The sequence below is a fragment of the Tribolium castaneum genome, chromosome 5 (genome assembly GCF_031307605.1).
Source record: "Tribolium castaneum strain GA2 chromosome 5, icTriCast1.1, whole genome shotgun sequence".
NCBI lineage: Eukaryota > Metazoa > Arthropoda > Insecta > Coleoptera > Tenebrionidae > Tribolium > Tribolium castaneum.
The window spans coordinates 3,647,533-3,663,445 of record NC_087398.1 but is presented as its reverse complement, the minus strand read 5'-3'; the positions used below and the strand labels follow the sequence as shown (position 1 = coordinate 3,663,445).

The following is a 15,913-nucleotide window of genomic DNA, read 5'->3' as shown; positions in this document are numbered from 1 at the left end:
TCAGTGTCATTTCTTGTCATAATGATACGGAGCGATTCTTCGTTCAGTCTGCATGAGAAGCCGGAACACCCGCGGAAAAATTCCAATTGGTTGTCGCTTATTACCTTCTGGTACGCGATTTCTATTTTTAGGAAAGGGAATAAGAAGGATTTCGACGAAGGGGATCTGACGAAGCCGTTAGACCAACACAAGTCGTCCATCCTGGGCGATAAATTAACGAAGCTTTGGGGCCTGGAAGTGCAAAGGGCGAAAGAGCACCACGAGATTCCCAACTTGACCAAAGTCCTAGTTAGGATGTTTCTGAGAGATATACTGTTGCAAGGAACGGCCCTGTTTGTCATGGAGGTGCCAGTCAGGTTGAGTCAGCCCATTTTTCTGGGCCTCCTTCTGCGGTATTTCAACCCCGAGAATGAAAAAAGCGTAGAGGTGTAAGCAACCCTTCTCAAATTTTCCAAATTATTGGAATTTCGTAGACCAGACTCTCCCACCTACATGATGCGCATTTTCAAGTACTGGAGGCACGACCAGAGCCCCATCCAGCTGGGCGAGGCGTATTTTTTCGCCTCGGGGATTATTTTTTGCAGTTTGGTGAACGTCGCCATGATTCATCCCTGCATGATGGCCGTGATGCACATAGGCATGAAAATGAGGGTGGCTTGTTGCTCCCTCATCTACCGAAAAACGCTGAGGCTTGACTTGGTCTCGCTGGCCGGGCCTACAGTCGGAAACGTGGTCAATTTGATGTCAAACGACGTCAATCGATTCGATCTCTCGGTACTGTACTTCCACTATTTGTGGATCGCCCCCTTGCAGATGATTTTCTTCCTCTTGATAATGTACAAAGAGATCGAAGTCGCAGCAGTTGTGGGCATTTCAGCGATTTTGTGTGTGATACCACTACAAGGTTTAAAATTTTCGGGAAAATCAAATTGCCAAATAATTTTTTTAGCGTGGTTTGGAAACCGCACATCAAGGTTTCGCCTCAAAACGGGCGCTCGAACGGACGAACGGGTCCGACAAATGAACGAAATCATCCAAGGCATGCAAGTCATAAAAATGTACACTTGGGAGTACGCCTTCGCCCAACAAATTCACGAATTGCGAAGGTTGGCCTTGGCCCAACTTTTTAATCCCTCCCTAATTCAATTAATTCCAGTCTTGAGATACAAGTTTTGAAACAAACTTCCTACATCCGGGGGGCGATTTTATCGTTCATAATGTTTACGACCCGCTTGGCTGTTTTTTTAACAGTAGTTGCGATAGTGTTACGCAAACGCACGATCACGGCCGAGCGCGTCTTCGTCATAGCTTCGTTTTACCAAATTCTGCGCCAAACAATGACCCTGTTCTTCCCCTACGCCATCGCACAAATCGCCGAAACAAACGTTGCCATAACCAGGATCAAAAAATTCCTACTAAATGATGAGACAAAAGTTGGCGCGATCACAACCAATCACAAATTGCGCAAAACTTCTAGTGACAGTGGGGATTCCCCGAAGGTGTCCTTGACCCACGTTTCGGCCAAAATCGAGGACGAGGTGTGTCTCCACAACGTCTCCTTGACCATTGAAGGAAGCCAATTAACTGCGGTTATTGGCAAAGTTGGGTCGGGTAAAAGCTCGCTCCTGAATGCGATTTTAGGGGAATTGGAGCCGTGTCTCGGAAAGGTCCAAGTGAAAGGGTCGGTGTCGTATGCATCACAAGAGCCGTGGCTTTTTGCAGGGTCGGTCCGCCAGAATATTTTATTCGGGCATGAGTTCGACCGCGAGAGGTATTTCGAAGTAATCCGGGCCTGTGCTCTAGTCCGCGATTTTCAACTGTTGCCCGACGGTGACCAGACCATTGTTGGGGAAAAAGGGGCGTCGTTAAGTGGGGGGCAAAGGGCGCGTATTAATTTAGCACGTGCCGTTTACAAAAACGCCGATATTTATCTACTGGACGATCCTTTATCGGCTGTGGACACCCATGTCGGAAAGCAACTTTTCGATAAATGCATCACGGGTTTCCTTGCCGATAAGATCGTGATTTTGGTCACGCACCAGTTGCAATTTTTGAGCGAAGTTGAGAACGTCGTGCTGATGCACGACGGGAAGGTTGAAGCGCAAGGTTCGTACCAGTTTCTGGGCAATACGGGCCTGGACTTTGCCGAATTTCTCAAAAACCAACTGGCGGTGGATGCAGAAGGTGAGCAGGGGCAAAGTGCGACCAAAATCGAGACCATCATGAAAGATTTGCACATACAGAGCACGCTCACCATTAATGTGATTGACAAGGAAGGGGAAAGGGTTGTGAGAAATTTTGCGTGACTTTTTGTGAAACTCGGTTTTAGTATGCACCCAAGCCGGTGGCCGAATTAAGAACCCAAGGCTCGGTGGAGTGCTACATTTACAAGCAATATTTCAAAGCTGGCGGCAAATGTTGGGTCATATTTGGCGTGGTTGCGCTGTTTTTAGGAGCGCAATTTTTTGCCAGCACTGGCGATTTTTTCCTAGCATCTTGGTAATTTCTCTTTTAACAAAAAATAATTTTTCGGGACATATATCGTAGGGTGGACGTTGAAGAAATTCGCTCGCGCAACGAAAACGTCCACAATAGCACTTTAATCCTCCGCACTTTGGACACGGATTCATCAATTGCCATCTACTCGGTCATAATAATTCTCACAATGGTGGTAGCACTGGTCCGTTCATTTGTGTTTTTCACCGTGTGTATGCGCGCCAGTATCAAGTAACTTATTGCAAATTATTGTTGAAAATTTAATTTTTGTCAAGTTTGCACGACCGCATGTTTCAGAGTATAATAACAGCATCGATGCAATTCTTCAACACTAACACTTCGGGCCGGATTCTGAACCGATTTTCCAAAGATTTGGGCGCTATTGATGAATTATTGCCGAACGCGATGATCGATTGTTCGCAAATTATGTTGAATTTGCTCGGAGCGGCTGTGGTTGTAACGATGGTCAATTATTATCTTATCATTCCGACACTCGTAATTTGTGTGGTTTTTTTCTTCATACGGCGGTTCTATATCAAGACGAGTCGCAGTGTTAAACGACTGGAAGGGATAAGTGCGTGTTGAGGGAACCACCGAAAGGAATTTACTATTTATGGTAGAATTTCAGGCAGAAGTCCGGTTTTTGCACATTTGAATGCCTCAATGCAAGGATTGACGACGGTGCGATCAAATAATGCCGAAGAAATTCTGACTAAGGAATTTGATAAGTTGCAAGACGACCATTCAAGTGCTTGGTTCATGTTTATTGCATGTGCCAGAGCTTTTGGCTATTGGTTAGACCTGATTTGTGCGTTCTACATCGCAATTATTGCTTACAGTTTTCTTATTTTTGGTATTAAAACACTATATCCACACTAGTAGATAAAAAACGGTTATAGACAACACCGGAAGCAATGTGGGTTTGGCTATAACCCAGGCGATCGGTTTAACCGGCCTGTTCCAGTGGGGCATGAAACAGTCAGCTGAACTCGAAAATCAAATGACCTCAGTCGAAAGAGTCCTAGAGTACATAAATCGAGTAGAACATGAGCCGGACTTGAAATCTGTATCATTCCGACGCATAAATCGATCATTCTGTGTTAATAAATATTCTTTAGAAGCCTGACAAAGAGCCTCCCTCGGATTGGCCACAAGAAGGCCGAATCGAATTCCAAAACCTCGTCCTGAAGTACAAACCCAATGACCCTCCTGTCTTAAAAAACTTAAATTTCCAAATCAACCCTCGAGAGAAGGTAACTTAATTACAACGCAACGCTAGGCTTATTTCCGCAGATTGGGATCGTAGGAAGGACCGGTGCGGGGAAGTCCTCAATGATTTCGGCCCTCTTCCGATTGGCTTACTTCGACGGTGCCGTATTGGTCGACGGAGTCGACACGAACGAGATCGGGTTGCACGATCTTCGACGGAAAATATCGATCATACCGCAAGAACCGGTCCTGTTCTCCGGATCCTTACGATATAACATGGATCCGTTTCATAATTACGAGGACGAGGACATCGTCAATGCTTTGATTGTTGTTGAAAGTAAAGCTGCTCTTTCAGAGGGCGTCGGTATGTTCAAAAATCAAAATACCAATGTATTTAATTTCGACCAATTATAGATTGTTTAAAGCATCACGTGTCTGAGGGCGGTATTAACATCAGCGTGGGCGAACGCCAACTCATTTGTCTTGCCAGAGCCGTCTTACGAAATAATAAAATTCTGGTGCTGGACGAAGCCACAGCCAATGTTGACCCACAAACCGATAAGTTCATCCAAACTACGATTCGTCAAAAATTCGCCACTTGTACGGTGCTAACAATTGCGCATCGCCTGCACACTATCATGGACTCAGACCGGGTTCTGGTCATGGATGCGGGAAATGCGGTCGAGTTCGACCACCCCCACATCTTGTTACAAAATCGTTTCGGTTTCTTAACATCGATGGTGGAAAAGACGGGCAAAGCAATGGCGAGAAACCTCAAAGACATTGCGAAAGAGGTACTTATATCACAATGATTTATTCATTTTTGAACATTCATATTTACAGAATTACGAATTAAAACAAAAAAGACGCGACGACGGTGCACAATATCAATAATTGTTAAGTTTTTAAAAAATAATAAAGTAAGCCTTGGATTACTTAATCTAGTTTGTAAAAAAAAACGGAAATGACTTATTTATTAGCACTTATCACTTTTGCTAGGAGTTGCTCACATGTTTTCTTGGCATCGCCAAGTAACATGGACGTGTTGGGTTTGTAGAAAACTGGATTATCGACGGCGGCGTAGCCTACACCTAGTGATCGTTTCATGACAATCACATGCTCTGATTTCCAGACGTTGAGGACGGGCATTCCAGCAATAGGCGAGTTGGGGTCGTCTACAGCGGCGCTGTTGACGGTGTCGTTGGCTCCAATCACCAGCACCAAGTCAGTTTCGGGGAAGTCGTCGTTTATTTCGTCCATTTCGAGGACATCGTCATAGGGGACTCCAGCTTCGGCCAAAAGCACGTTCAGTTGGCCTGGCATACGGCCGGCTACTGGATGTATGGCAAATCTAACATTTTTGCCCTGACTTTTGAGCATGCTGACCATTTCGGCGATTGGATATTGCGCCTTCGCCACACATAAACCGTATCCAGGAACGATAATAATACTACGAGCGTTGTTGATGGCTTCCACAGCGCCATCTACATTGATTTCGGTGTGAGTGCCGGTGATTTCCATCGGTTTGCCTGAACCGGTGCTGGAGGTGCCATAACCGCCTAGGATTACGTTAGGGAGTGACCTATTCATGGCCTTGCACATAATATACGACAGGATGGCACCACTCGACCCAATCAAAGCGCCAACAATCGTCATTAAATTATTATTCAACATGAAACCTTCCGCACAGAGGGCCCATCCAGAGTAACTGTTCAAGACCGTAATCACCACAGGCATATCAGCGCCACCTATTGCCGAAGTAAGGGTCACACCCATGGCTGTGGACAACGCAGCCGTCGTCCCTAACGCCCCCAACCCACCCATCATACTCGGGTCGAAAAACAAGTAGGCCCCTGCGCCCACATTTCCCAACAACAGACCCATATTCAGGGCATGTCGCCCGGGTAAAAGCAACGGATTCGACTTCAAAACCCCTTGGAGCTTCCCATATGCGATTAATGACCCACTAAAAGTCACCCCACCGATGTAGGTGCCCAAGAACAGTGCCGTTTTGACCACATTAGCCGCCGGATCAGTAGCAAAATTCGGAAAATCGTGAATAAAAGTAGCGGTACAAGTCAGCACGGCTGCCAATCCTACCAGACTGTGGAACCCTGCAACGAGTTGTGGCAAATCCGTGATTTGGATTCTTTTAGCGATGAGTGTTCCAAGACCGCCGCCCGCGATCACACAAGCGGCCATTTGGGCTAACACTTCAGTGCTGGGGGCCATCTGGCCGAGAGTTGCGGCGATTCCTCCCGAAACTCCAATCTAGGGGAGAGAAAATTGTTAGTTGGTTGGGGAGGGTGTAAGTGGGGGAGGTACCATTCCGATGTTGTTGCCCAAACGGGAGGTCTTTTGCGAGCTGAGGCCTGCGAGAGCGCCAACACAGCATAAGGAGGCTGCGAGATAGGCGGCTTGGTGGATTTCGGGGAGGTTTTGGAAGGCCGCCCAAGCGTACGCCCCCAGAAAGGCGGCGGCGGGGATGCCGTAAAGGCTGCTATATTCAGGGGGGTCTTCTGGTCTATAAAAATCGGGGAAATTTGTAAAAATTATGGGCAACCTCGGTGCAGTTTTAGTTACCTTTTAAACATGTCTAACATTCGTTTAGTGACGACGAAACCGCCGAAAACGTTAATAAACGAGACAAACGCCGCGGCTGCTGCTAATGCCTACAAATTTTTTTTTGAGGAAATTTTTAAACTTGAGACTGTACTTACTTCAATTGAATTAGTGGGGTAATAGCCGCCTCCCATAAGAAGCAAGCCCCCAACAGCCGTAATACCTGAAATAGCATTGGTTACGGACATAAGAGGAGAATGTAAAGCAGGAGTTACTCCCCATACAGTATGATATCCCACAATTCCAGATAAACCGAAAGTGGTTAACATTGAGGTAAAAGCGGGGTTGGGTGACAAAACACCCAAACCTAATATCGTGCCAATACCTGCAAAAAACAATTAAATCATGAAACAAAAAAATAAAAAAACCGTACCAGTGGTACACAAGAGTGAGTCTTTAACAGTAGCCATTAGCGGGCTTTCAGCTACAGTTTCCTGTACTTTGGTTTCGGTCTTTTTGACTGGCGGGGGCGGCGGAGGCCCCACGGGTGCCGGAGGCGGCCACAGCAACTTCCCTTCTTGCAAAATAATACTTCCTCGGACCACCTCATCGGCCAGATTAATACGAAAATGGTTTTTCTCTCCCATCGATAGCAAAAACTTTGACACGTTATTAGCATACAGTGTCGAGCTTTGCGTCGGCAACCGACTTGACAAATCGGTTAAACCGATATGTGTGATGTCATTCAAGCTATAGACTTCGCCGGGTTTCGTCGTCTCGACATTACCGCCCGCCTCAGCGGCCAAATCCACAATCACACTTCCGGGTTTCATCGACAAAACGTGCTCTTTAAGGATCAAAAGTGGGGCTTTTTTGCCCGGAATCAACGCCGTGGTTATAACCACGTCCACTTCTTTGCACTGTTTGGCAAACAGCGCGTGTTCGGCTTCGATGAACTCCTTCGACATTTCCTTACTGTAGCCCCCTGACGTGCCCCCTTCCTCCTCAATATTAATTGTGAGGAATTCGGCCCCCATTGACTCGACTTGTTCTTTGACCACGCTTCGGGTGTCAAACGCCCGGACTATAGCCCCCATGCTTTTTGCCTGACCGATGGCGGCCAGTCCAGCGACGCCGCCCCCCACAACAAGGATTTTAGCTGGGGGGACTTTCCCAGCAGCTGTGATTTGACCGGAAAAAAATCGGGGGAAGTGATTGGCGGCTTCAATAACCGCTCGGTAACCGGACACATTAGCCATGGAGCTCAAAGCATCGAAAACTTGAGCTCGGGTGATGCGTGGAATGCAGTCCATTGCTACAGTTAAATTATCAAAAAATTGGCGCAAAAATTTAAATAGGGGATTTACCGAAAGCGTTGATTTTGCGTTCGGCTAATTTATCGACTAGACTCTTGTTCTGAGCGGGGTACAGGAATGATATAAGTGTGCTGCCTTCGCGGAAATTGCCTAATTCGGTGTCTAGGGGTTGCCTCACCTTTAAAATAATATCTACCAGAGAATAAATACGTTTTTATAAAAAAAAGTGTGAATCTAACCAGAATCGAACGTTCGTTTCTTGTCAACTATCACACCGCCGGCTTGTTCGTAATCCTCGTTGCGGAATTTCGCCCCCAAACCGGCGTTTTCCTCCACATTTACGGTAAAGCCTTTTTTGCTCAAAGTCTGAGCCACAGCCGGAGTCAAAGCCACTCGTTTCTCATTCTGCCACAGCTCCTTGGGTACCCCTATCGATAACTTTTCGAAGGGGATTCCCTCAACAACCGCCTGACTTGAAAATTTTCTATATTTGGGGCACTGATTATGGAAATTCGAAGTGCGGACTATTTGTTTATCTACATTGTTTAGGAGATTCCTTCGCGTGTAGTAAACGCGCAATATTCCTCTCGCCATTGTGATGATCACTTATTTTAATACATTTCTGGAAAAAATAAATAAACCGGGCTTAGATATGTCGCACTATCTTGCTGCAAATATTTGTGGTTTTTAATACTTTTATTCAGATTGAGATCAGGTGATTTTCCTCAAGGTTGCACTTTTCCAACCTGCATAGGAACTAATTAACGGATCAATATTTAAAGTTGCAATTTCTCGTTACATGAAAAGTGCCCCAGTGGGGCGGCTGTAAAAATATTTACGAAGATGACGCAAATGTAGGTTTATAGTGATTCGGCCCGAAATAGCTTCAAAGCTTCCTAATCGAAATTAGCAATTGACTTATGGACAGTTTCACTTTTACTTTCATTGGGTGTTGAAAAATGCAATCTGGCACAGATATGCCTTACCTTCACTTTCAATGCAAAAATTCTTAGAGAAAATACGACGCACGACTGACGGGTATTTTTAATTTTGGTTGTTTTTAAAAATATGATAAATTTTGAAACGACAAGTCAAAGGTTGAGGATCTCTTGTCGATTATTTCGAAGATTAAAGATGTTGGGAAGGGTTTGTCGTCGATAATTATTATGAAATGCTGGGAACCTTGACGTTCCAAATAAAGGATTGGTTCAATAAAACTGCAATTTATTTCTGCTCTTATTTACAAATTGAGGTAAATGGGTAATATATCACAAATATAATTAGGTTAACACAGGTAAGTGTTCCAAATGATAAACAAGCACCCACGTTTAATAATGCCATTGTTACAAGTGTTTCATCAATATTTATTTTGCCTTTAAATAAAATATTTTTCTCGTAATGAGCAAATAAAAATTGTTACTTAAAAATACAACAACAATAAAAGCCGCAATAAAGATAAAGGACGTCATTTCAAATGACGTTTATCATATAAGCAATTATGAGATTTGATATTGTTTCGGTGAAAACTGTTATTATCGAAAAACTGGCACGCGTTTTGTGTTTATTTTTAAATGCTTGAAGTAGATTTTACTCAATTAAAATGATAATTGTAATAAAGCTTGCCAAATGTATTTTTTAATAACGAGATACAATGGAATTTATTTACAAACCTTGAATTTGCTTTCAAATATAAAACAATACGAAAACGTTTGTGTTTTTTTTCATTATTGTTTGTAAGTAAAGCAAGGATTCGATTTAATCATTAAGAGCGTTGTGGGCCACCAATTAGGTTCCAATTGGGCTGTTCAACTAATTTTTCTATGGTTTCATCAAAAAACATCTAATATCCGAATCAAAATTGTGCATGCTAAAACTGTGACGAAAAAACACGAGTAACAATCAGTATCCAAATTTTCTTTTAATTCGTTTTTGAGAACGATACAAGGCCTGGCATCACGACTGTTCTTGATTATGTTTTTTTTGTTTATATTGCTTCATTAAGTCCATTCTTAAAAAATTCTCCAAACGCTCCAACGAACGTTCCCGTCAATAATGAGTAATGATGACTTACCCTCGCAAGTATTCAATAATCATGTAAATGGCACAGATATCACAGTAACTCATCGTAGATTTTTAGAATCTAGCTAAAAACGTAAAAGCCAACTAAAATAGCGATCACTTCTGGGAAACACCTAATAAAATTTTCATTATGCAATTTTTATGTAACTTTTCCAAGGTTATGGCAAACTCATCCATTCATCACAGTAGTCAACAGATGCAAATTATGATAATACAGTCCAATGACCCGAAACTGTATTTGCAACGATAATCATAAAATATTCCAATCAGATTATTCTCCGATAATATCAAAATAAATAAATGTTTTTCCTTAATAACTGACAGAATAAACGTAACTTCCTGTGCAATTAAAGTTTTGTTTTTCCTCTAGAAACGCACTTATTACTATGCAAAACAGCATGTAAGTATTTACACGGTCGTCAGCCCTTTATTTTTCAGAGAGACACCACTGGTGGTCAATAGCTTAATTTGTATTCGGCGACGATTTCGTAAAGTGGACAATGCAGTGACGCTGCAGCGATAATTGTTCTAAATGAAAATTAATTACTTCCTCGAAACAACTCAAGCAACTGAATAATACTTTCTAATCGTTTACAAAATTCGAATATATTTTTGACAAAAATAATTCTCCTGAAGATTACCAGGCTTTAGGAATGTTGGTTTCTTATCATATTCCCGGAAAATGGTCATTAAAGTAGATTTGAACGCTACTTGTGTCTTATCTGTTATCAATATGCATTCGGTACACTTTCAAATGATAACATCTTTGAATTTTTCTGCATGGTAAGCACTCAAAACTACAGTACCTGGACCTATAGAAGTCCTTTTTCCCAGACGGTCAAACCGTGATGAAAAAAGTTCCAAGTAAAAGTTTTAAAATAAATAAGAGAGAGGTTTACGACCGATTTATTGGGGGTCTCTTCAGACCTTATACCTGCGAGAATAACGACCTTTTCGGCAAAACTTGTTCGACAAAATGCAAAAAGTTGTTATACAAATGCACGTTCCTTGACTCGAAATACCTGCTAAAGTTTTAATTTTTTTAAATGAAACGCCACGTGTTTGTGATAAATAAACCGGCGTACGACAAAACACAAAAAGTTTAATCGACCTAAATAACTCGCCTACAAAATAATTTTAGAATAAGACACAACCACTGTCTAGTGTCTATGCAGTTCTATAATTAAATAATCCTCTCAAAAACAAGTCTAGACTTCACTTACCCAAACAATTATCCCCAGTGTCTGAAATTTCAGCCTCTGAAAGCGGAAACGCCACCACAACCAACTAAATTATCACAAACCGACTGAAAGCTCTGTTTTTCCTGTCTGTAAAACCGGGTGCGTTTACACGCCACCGCACAACACCAACCTGCCACCCCGCCACACCGGGGCGTGGCCAAACCCAGCCAATCAAAGGCCCATATTCAAGCAAAAGCGCCAAATCGAATCAACAAATGACGATCACAACGACCGCCACCCCTTCATGGCTATCATGTAAACGTTGTAAAGCGACGACGGTCGATGCTCGGCTGTTTCCGCCGCCTACTCCACAACCTCAACAAGTTGTTTTTCGATTTTCAGTTTCTGAGCTGAAACAGTCGAGTTGGGGTTACAATGGCCGGTACTTTGACCAAATTTTCGAAAAGCTTGAACGCTGTTGCCACAAAAAATGGGCTGCTGCAAGGGCGCAACTGTGAGTATTTTTTGGAAAATTGGACGGGGGTAGTTTAAGGGGAGGGTGTCCAAGGGGTAGTTCCAGACGTGATAGTGGGGCACAATGGACAAAATAACGAACCACCATTTTTAAGATCTTTGGTCCGTTCAAAGTTTCGACATGTGGAGAGGTTATCTCTTGAAATTTTTTCGAGGAGTTTCTTGTGTTTATTATTCCAAACATGAGGCTTGTTTTCCCTGCACTTGGCGTAAAAATGCTGTAATTTGTTATTGATAAAAACTTAATCTTATCAGGTGGTCGCCTCGTAAGTTGTTACCTGCTGAAGTGGACAAGCCGGCGTCGATTAAAAACTATTTACCCATACAAAAAAACAACTTGCGTGTTTTCGTAATTCTTTAACGATTGGTTTTTCGGCAGTTTTAATTAAATTTGAGGAGAAAGCTGTTCCAAAATTAATAAATAATAATAATGTCACCATTTGAACACCGACTTGATTTCAATTATCGGGGATTTTTTCGTTGCCAACATAACAAAGACAAACGGATCCACTTTTTTAAGTTTCTTTTTGTTTTTTTCCATATTAATACAATCAGATAAATGGAGATTTTTCTAGATAAAATTATGGCAAGAATTTTTTGTTAACATTTTGCTAAACTTGGTGCTTCATTCGGGAAATTTTGACGCGGCCAACATAAGTTACCAATTTTTGATTAATTTCCTCAAAATCAACACGAATTAATTTTTTTACAAAACTATTTGCAATTTTATGCCGATTATTAGTTTCGAAAAGACCACACATAAAGTTTTTGGAGAAATTAGCCTGACTTTTGGGGTTTTTTGATACCAACGTAACAGTCAGCACCAAATTCAATTTTTGCAAAAAAAATTTTTCTTGTTATTATGTTATTAATTAAATTGTTACATCCGCATAATTGACGAAACTGACGTGAAGGACTGCTTTATCACAATGATTAATGGACTCGATACATGTATAAGAAATTACAAAACTTTCGCCTTCACTGAATGATTTTGCAATTTTTTTTGATTTTTGCATAGATGGGACCCAGCGCGTGGTGGCCAAGAACCCCGTGGTGGAGATGGACGGCGACGAAATGACCCGAATCATCTGGGAGAAAATCAAAGAACGCCTAATCTTCCCCTACGTTAAACTCGAGTCTCTTTACTTCGACTTGGGGCTTCCCCACCGTGACCAAACCAACGACCAAGTGACCATCGACGCCGCCAACGCCATCCTCAAGCACAACGTGGGGATCAAATGCGCCACCATCACCCCCGACGAGCAGCGAGTCCAAGAATTCAACTTGAAAAAAATGTGGCTTTCCCCCAACGGCACCATCCGAAATATTTTAGGCGGGACGGTTTTCCGCGAACCCATTTTATGCAAAAACATCCCCAAGCTGGTACCCGGCTGGACCAAGCCCATCGTCATCGGGCGTCACGCCCATGGCGACCAGTACAAAGCCAAAGATTTCGTTGTAACGAAACCAGGAACCGTCGAACTTGTCTACACTTCGGACGATGGTAAAGTCGAAAAGTACGAGCTTTTCAAGTACAAAGGGGGCGGCGTCGCCCTGGGGATGTACAACACGGATGAGAGCATCCGCGCCTTCGCCCATTCGTCCTTCCAGGTGGCCTTAAACAAAGGCTGGCCGCTGTATCTCTCCACCAAAAACACGATTTTGAAGAAGTACGACGGGAGGTTCAAAGACATCTTCCAGGAGATTTACGAAAAAGAGTACAAGTCTCAATACGAGGCGAAGAAAATCTGGTATGAGCACCGCTTGATTGACGACATGGTGGCCCAAGGGCTGAAATCGTCAGGTGGTTTCGTCTGGGCTTGCAAAAACTACGATGGAGACGTCCAGTCGGACATAGTCGCCCAAGGGTACGGTTCCCTGGGGATGATGACCTCGGTGCTGATGTGTCCCGACGGGAAGACCATCGAGTCGGAGGCCGCCCATGGGACGGTCACGAGGCACTACCGCGAGCACCAGAAGGGGAATCCCACGTCCACTAACCCCATAGCGTCCATTTTTGCCTGGACTAGGGGCCTGGAACATAGAGCCAAGCTTGATGGGACGCCCGATTTGGCCAAGTTTGCGCAAACTTTGGAGAAGGCGTGCGTTGATTGCGTCGAGTCAGGGAAAATGACCAAGGATTTGGCTGCGTCCATTCATGGGCTGCCCAATGTCAAGCCGGGGATGTATTTGAATACTCAAGACTTTTTAGAGGCGATCGCAGAGGAGTTGGAAAGGCAGATGAAGTGATCGACTAAACGAATTTTTTATGCAAATTTGTAAATATTTTTTCAAATAAAGCTTTTACATAAACGCTGTTTTATTTGCAACTCAAAGCCATGATTTTTTGTTATTTTTAGGAGACGGCTATTGACAATAATTGAAATAATAAAAATGAAATCAGAAAGAACTACACATTGATATGCATGAGTGGTTTCTTGGTTGCCTAAAGGAGCAATTGCAATTTTTAGATATTTTATTAACTTATTTTAGTATTTTACATTCAAAAGAAACTAATATGAGATAATATGAGTTTTTTTCTCAAAATGTTTCGGTAAATATTCTTTGATGAATCAGTCCTATTTTTTTAGAAAACAAATCTTATTAGGTACCATTAAACCTTTAACTGTTAAAATGGCGACCCGACAATCACTTATAGGGTTTTAATGAATTTTTTGGTTTTCTCAAAATATTTTGGCAGTACCTAAGTATCTCACTTTTGAGAGACGAGAACCGACAGTCACTACTTAGGGCCTTAATGTATTTTTTGTTTCTTCAAAAAAATCTTTGTTAATGGCTCACTTTTATACGCACATTTCCCTTTCGACAGAAAACAAAGCATGCCAAATGAACCTTCGGCTGAACCAACAATCACTTCTTAAAACTTAATTTTAATTTTTCGATTTCTGTGGCATAGGAAAAATTTTAACGGATCGATAACTTCAATAGAATTTGCATGTCATCACGTCATACGAATAATTCATGCAAAGATTGATAAAAATTAAGTAACTCAGTCCGAGTCTTACCCCCCACAAGCGGAAACCTATCAAATTACGTCTTCCATATGTCCTTCGCGTGCTTTAAAATACAATATCAGTATAAACAAAGATATCTTAATCATGTTAGGGTCAATTATTGGTCATCAGTATACAAAATGCTATATATTTTTCTTCATTTGCGAACATTCAGTCGCCACAAAACCACCAATAAGAAAAAATGAGCGAAGCAATAGTTTGCGTCAAAGACTTTGAAAAACATGCTTACAACGTCCTGCCCCGAAATGCGCTCGATTACTATCGAAGTGGGGCCGGAGCTGAAGAGACTCTGGCTCATAACAGGAAAGCTTTCTCCAAGTAAGAACTTCTGTTTTTTTATTTTCAAAAAAATAAACTATGTTTTAATAAAAGGTACAAAATTCGGCCGCGATGTTTAAGAAACGTGGCCAAAAGAGACCTCTCGACCACAGTTTTGGGCGAGAAAGTGCAAATCCCGGTCGGGATTTCCCCCACAGCCATGCAGAGGATGGCGCACCCAGAGGGCGAGTGTGCCAATGCACGAGGTAAAACCTTCAGCAAAAAAAAAACGCGAAAATAACGGTTTTATTCAGCTGCTCAGGCAATGGGCACCATCTTCACTCTAAGCACCATCGCAACTAGCAGCATCGAAGAAGTGGCCCAAGCGGCCCCTTACGGCACCAAGTGGTTCCAACTCTACATCTACAACGACCGAAACGTAACCCGGCGGCTGGTCGAACGTGCCGAAAAGGCCGGTTTCAAAGCCTTAGTCCTCACCGTGGACACCCCCATGTTCGGGCTGCGCCTTGCCGACATCCGCAACAAGTTCGTCTTGCCCCCACACCTAAAATTCGCCAATTTCGCGGGCGACAAAGCCACCGGTATTAACCAAACCGAGTCCGGTTCGGGTCTCAACAACTACGTGAACCGGTTGTTTGACCAAAGCTTGGAGTGGAAAGACATCAAGTGGCTCCAAAGCTTCACCAAACTCCCCATTGTTGTTAAAGGGGTCCTAACGGCCGAGGACGCCCTCATTGCCGCTGATTTGGGGGTGCAGGGGATCCTGGTCTCGAACCATGGGGCGAGACAGGTCGATGGGACTCCAGCCTCCATTGAGGCTCTCCCCGAAATTGTGCGAGCGGTTGGGGACAGAGTCGAGGTTTACATGGATGGGGGCATTACTGATGGGACTGATATTTTCAAGGCTTTAGCATTGGGTGCCCGGATGGTGTTTTTCGGAAGGCCGGCCCTGTGGGGCCTGGCGCACAGTGGGGAAGAAGGGGTCAAGAAAATCCTGAATATACTCAAAACTGAGCTGGATTACACCATGGCCATTACTGGGTGTGCCACTGTGAGGGATATTGACCACAGGATGGTCGTACATGAGAGTTATTACAGCAAATTGTAAAAAATGTGATTATGTAATAGGATAGGCAACCAAATATACGTTCGGTCCCAAGTTGTGTCCATGTTTTTGTGCAGTTAATCCCAATATTTTTATTACCAGTGATAACCCCGAATA

At 43.2% G+C, this 15,913-nt stretch overlaps 4 protein-coding genes across 8 annotated transcripts; 3 read left to right on the top strand and 1 right to left on the bottom strand.

The window, feature by feature from the left end:
- The first annotated feature begins 21 nt into the window (after window positions 1–21).
- LOC658871 (probable multidrug resistance-associated protein lethal(2)03659) lies at window positions 22–4,640 on the top strand. Of its 3 annotated transcripts, XM_015980372.2 has the most exons (13): window positions 22–428; window positions 474–904; window positions 950–1,106; window positions 1,157–2,285; window positions 2,330–2,499; window positions 2,548–2,727; window positions 2,772–3,070; window positions 3,125–3,349; window positions 3,396–3,562; window positions 3,615–3,749; window positions 3,790–4,069; window positions 4,120–4,499; window positions 4,549–4,640. In XM_015980372.2, exons 1-13 carry the CDS (start codon window positions 22–24, stop codon window positions 4,597–4,599), a joined length of 4,011 nt encoding a protein of 1,336 aa, XP_015835858.1. In that variant the 3' UTR covers window positions 4,600–4,640. The 3 variants fall into 3 exon arrangements, with proteins under 3 accessions (XP_015835858.1, XP_064213042.1, XP_064213043.1); XM_064356972.1 differs by having other exon boundaries at window positions 474–1,106; XM_064356973.1 differs by lacking the exons at window positions 4,120–4,499; window positions 4,549–4,640 and having other exon boundaries at window positions 474–1,106; window positions 3,803–3,970.
- LOC658942 (NAD(P) transhydrogenase, mitochondrial) lies at window positions 4,501–11,048 on the bottom strand. 3 transcript variants are annotated; one of them, XM_965289.4, is made up of 8 exons: window positions 10,886–11,048; window positions 7,823–8,205; window positions 7,635–7,775; window positions 6,701–7,582; window positions 6,426–6,652; window positions 6,289–6,377; window positions 6,031–6,229; window positions 4,501–5,976 (listed from the first exon to the last, which is right to left on the bottom strand). In XM_965289.4, the coding sequence occupies exons 2-8, from the start codon at window positions 8,175–8,177 to the stop codon at window positions 4,675–4,677; spliced, it is 3,195 nt and encodes a 1,064-aa protein (XP_970382.1). In that variant the 5' UTR covers window positions 8,178–8,205; window positions 10,886–11,048; the 3' UTR covers window positions 4,501–4,674. The 3 variants fall into 3 exon arrangements, with proteins under 3 accessions (XP_970382.1, XP_015835860.1, XP_015835861.1); XM_015980374.2 differs by lacking the exon at window positions 10,886–11,048 and adding an exon at window positions 9,655–9,786; XM_015980375.2 differs by lacking the exon at window positions 10,886–11,048 and adding an exon at window positions 8,570–8,630.
- A 142-nt stretch (window positions 11,049–11,190) lies between these two features.
- Window positions 11,191–13,690, top strand: LOC659013 (isocitrate dehydrogenase [NADP], mitochondrial). The gene is made up of 2 exons (XM_965353.4): window positions 11,191–11,357; window positions 12,396–13,690. The coding sequence occupies exons 1-2, from the start codon at window positions 11,279–11,281 to the stop codon at window positions 13,625–13,627; spliced, it is 1,311 nt and encodes a 436-aa protein (XP_970446.1). The 5' UTR covers window positions 11,191–11,278; the 3' UTR covers window positions 13,628–13,690.
- An 844-nt stretch (window positions 13,691–14,534) lies between these two features.
- Hao (Hydroxyacid oxidase) lies at window positions 14,535–15,850 on the top strand. The gene is made up of 3 exons (XM_965426.5): window positions 14,535–14,730; window positions 14,785–14,936; window positions 14,985–15,850. Exons 1-3 carry the CDS (start codon window positions 14,594–14,596, stop codon window positions 15,797–15,799), a joined length of 1,104 nt encoding a protein of 367 aa, XP_970519.1. The 5' UTR covers window positions 14,535–14,593; the 3' UTR covers window positions 15,800–15,850.
- The last annotated feature ends 63 nt before the right edge of the window (window positions 15,851–15,913 follow it).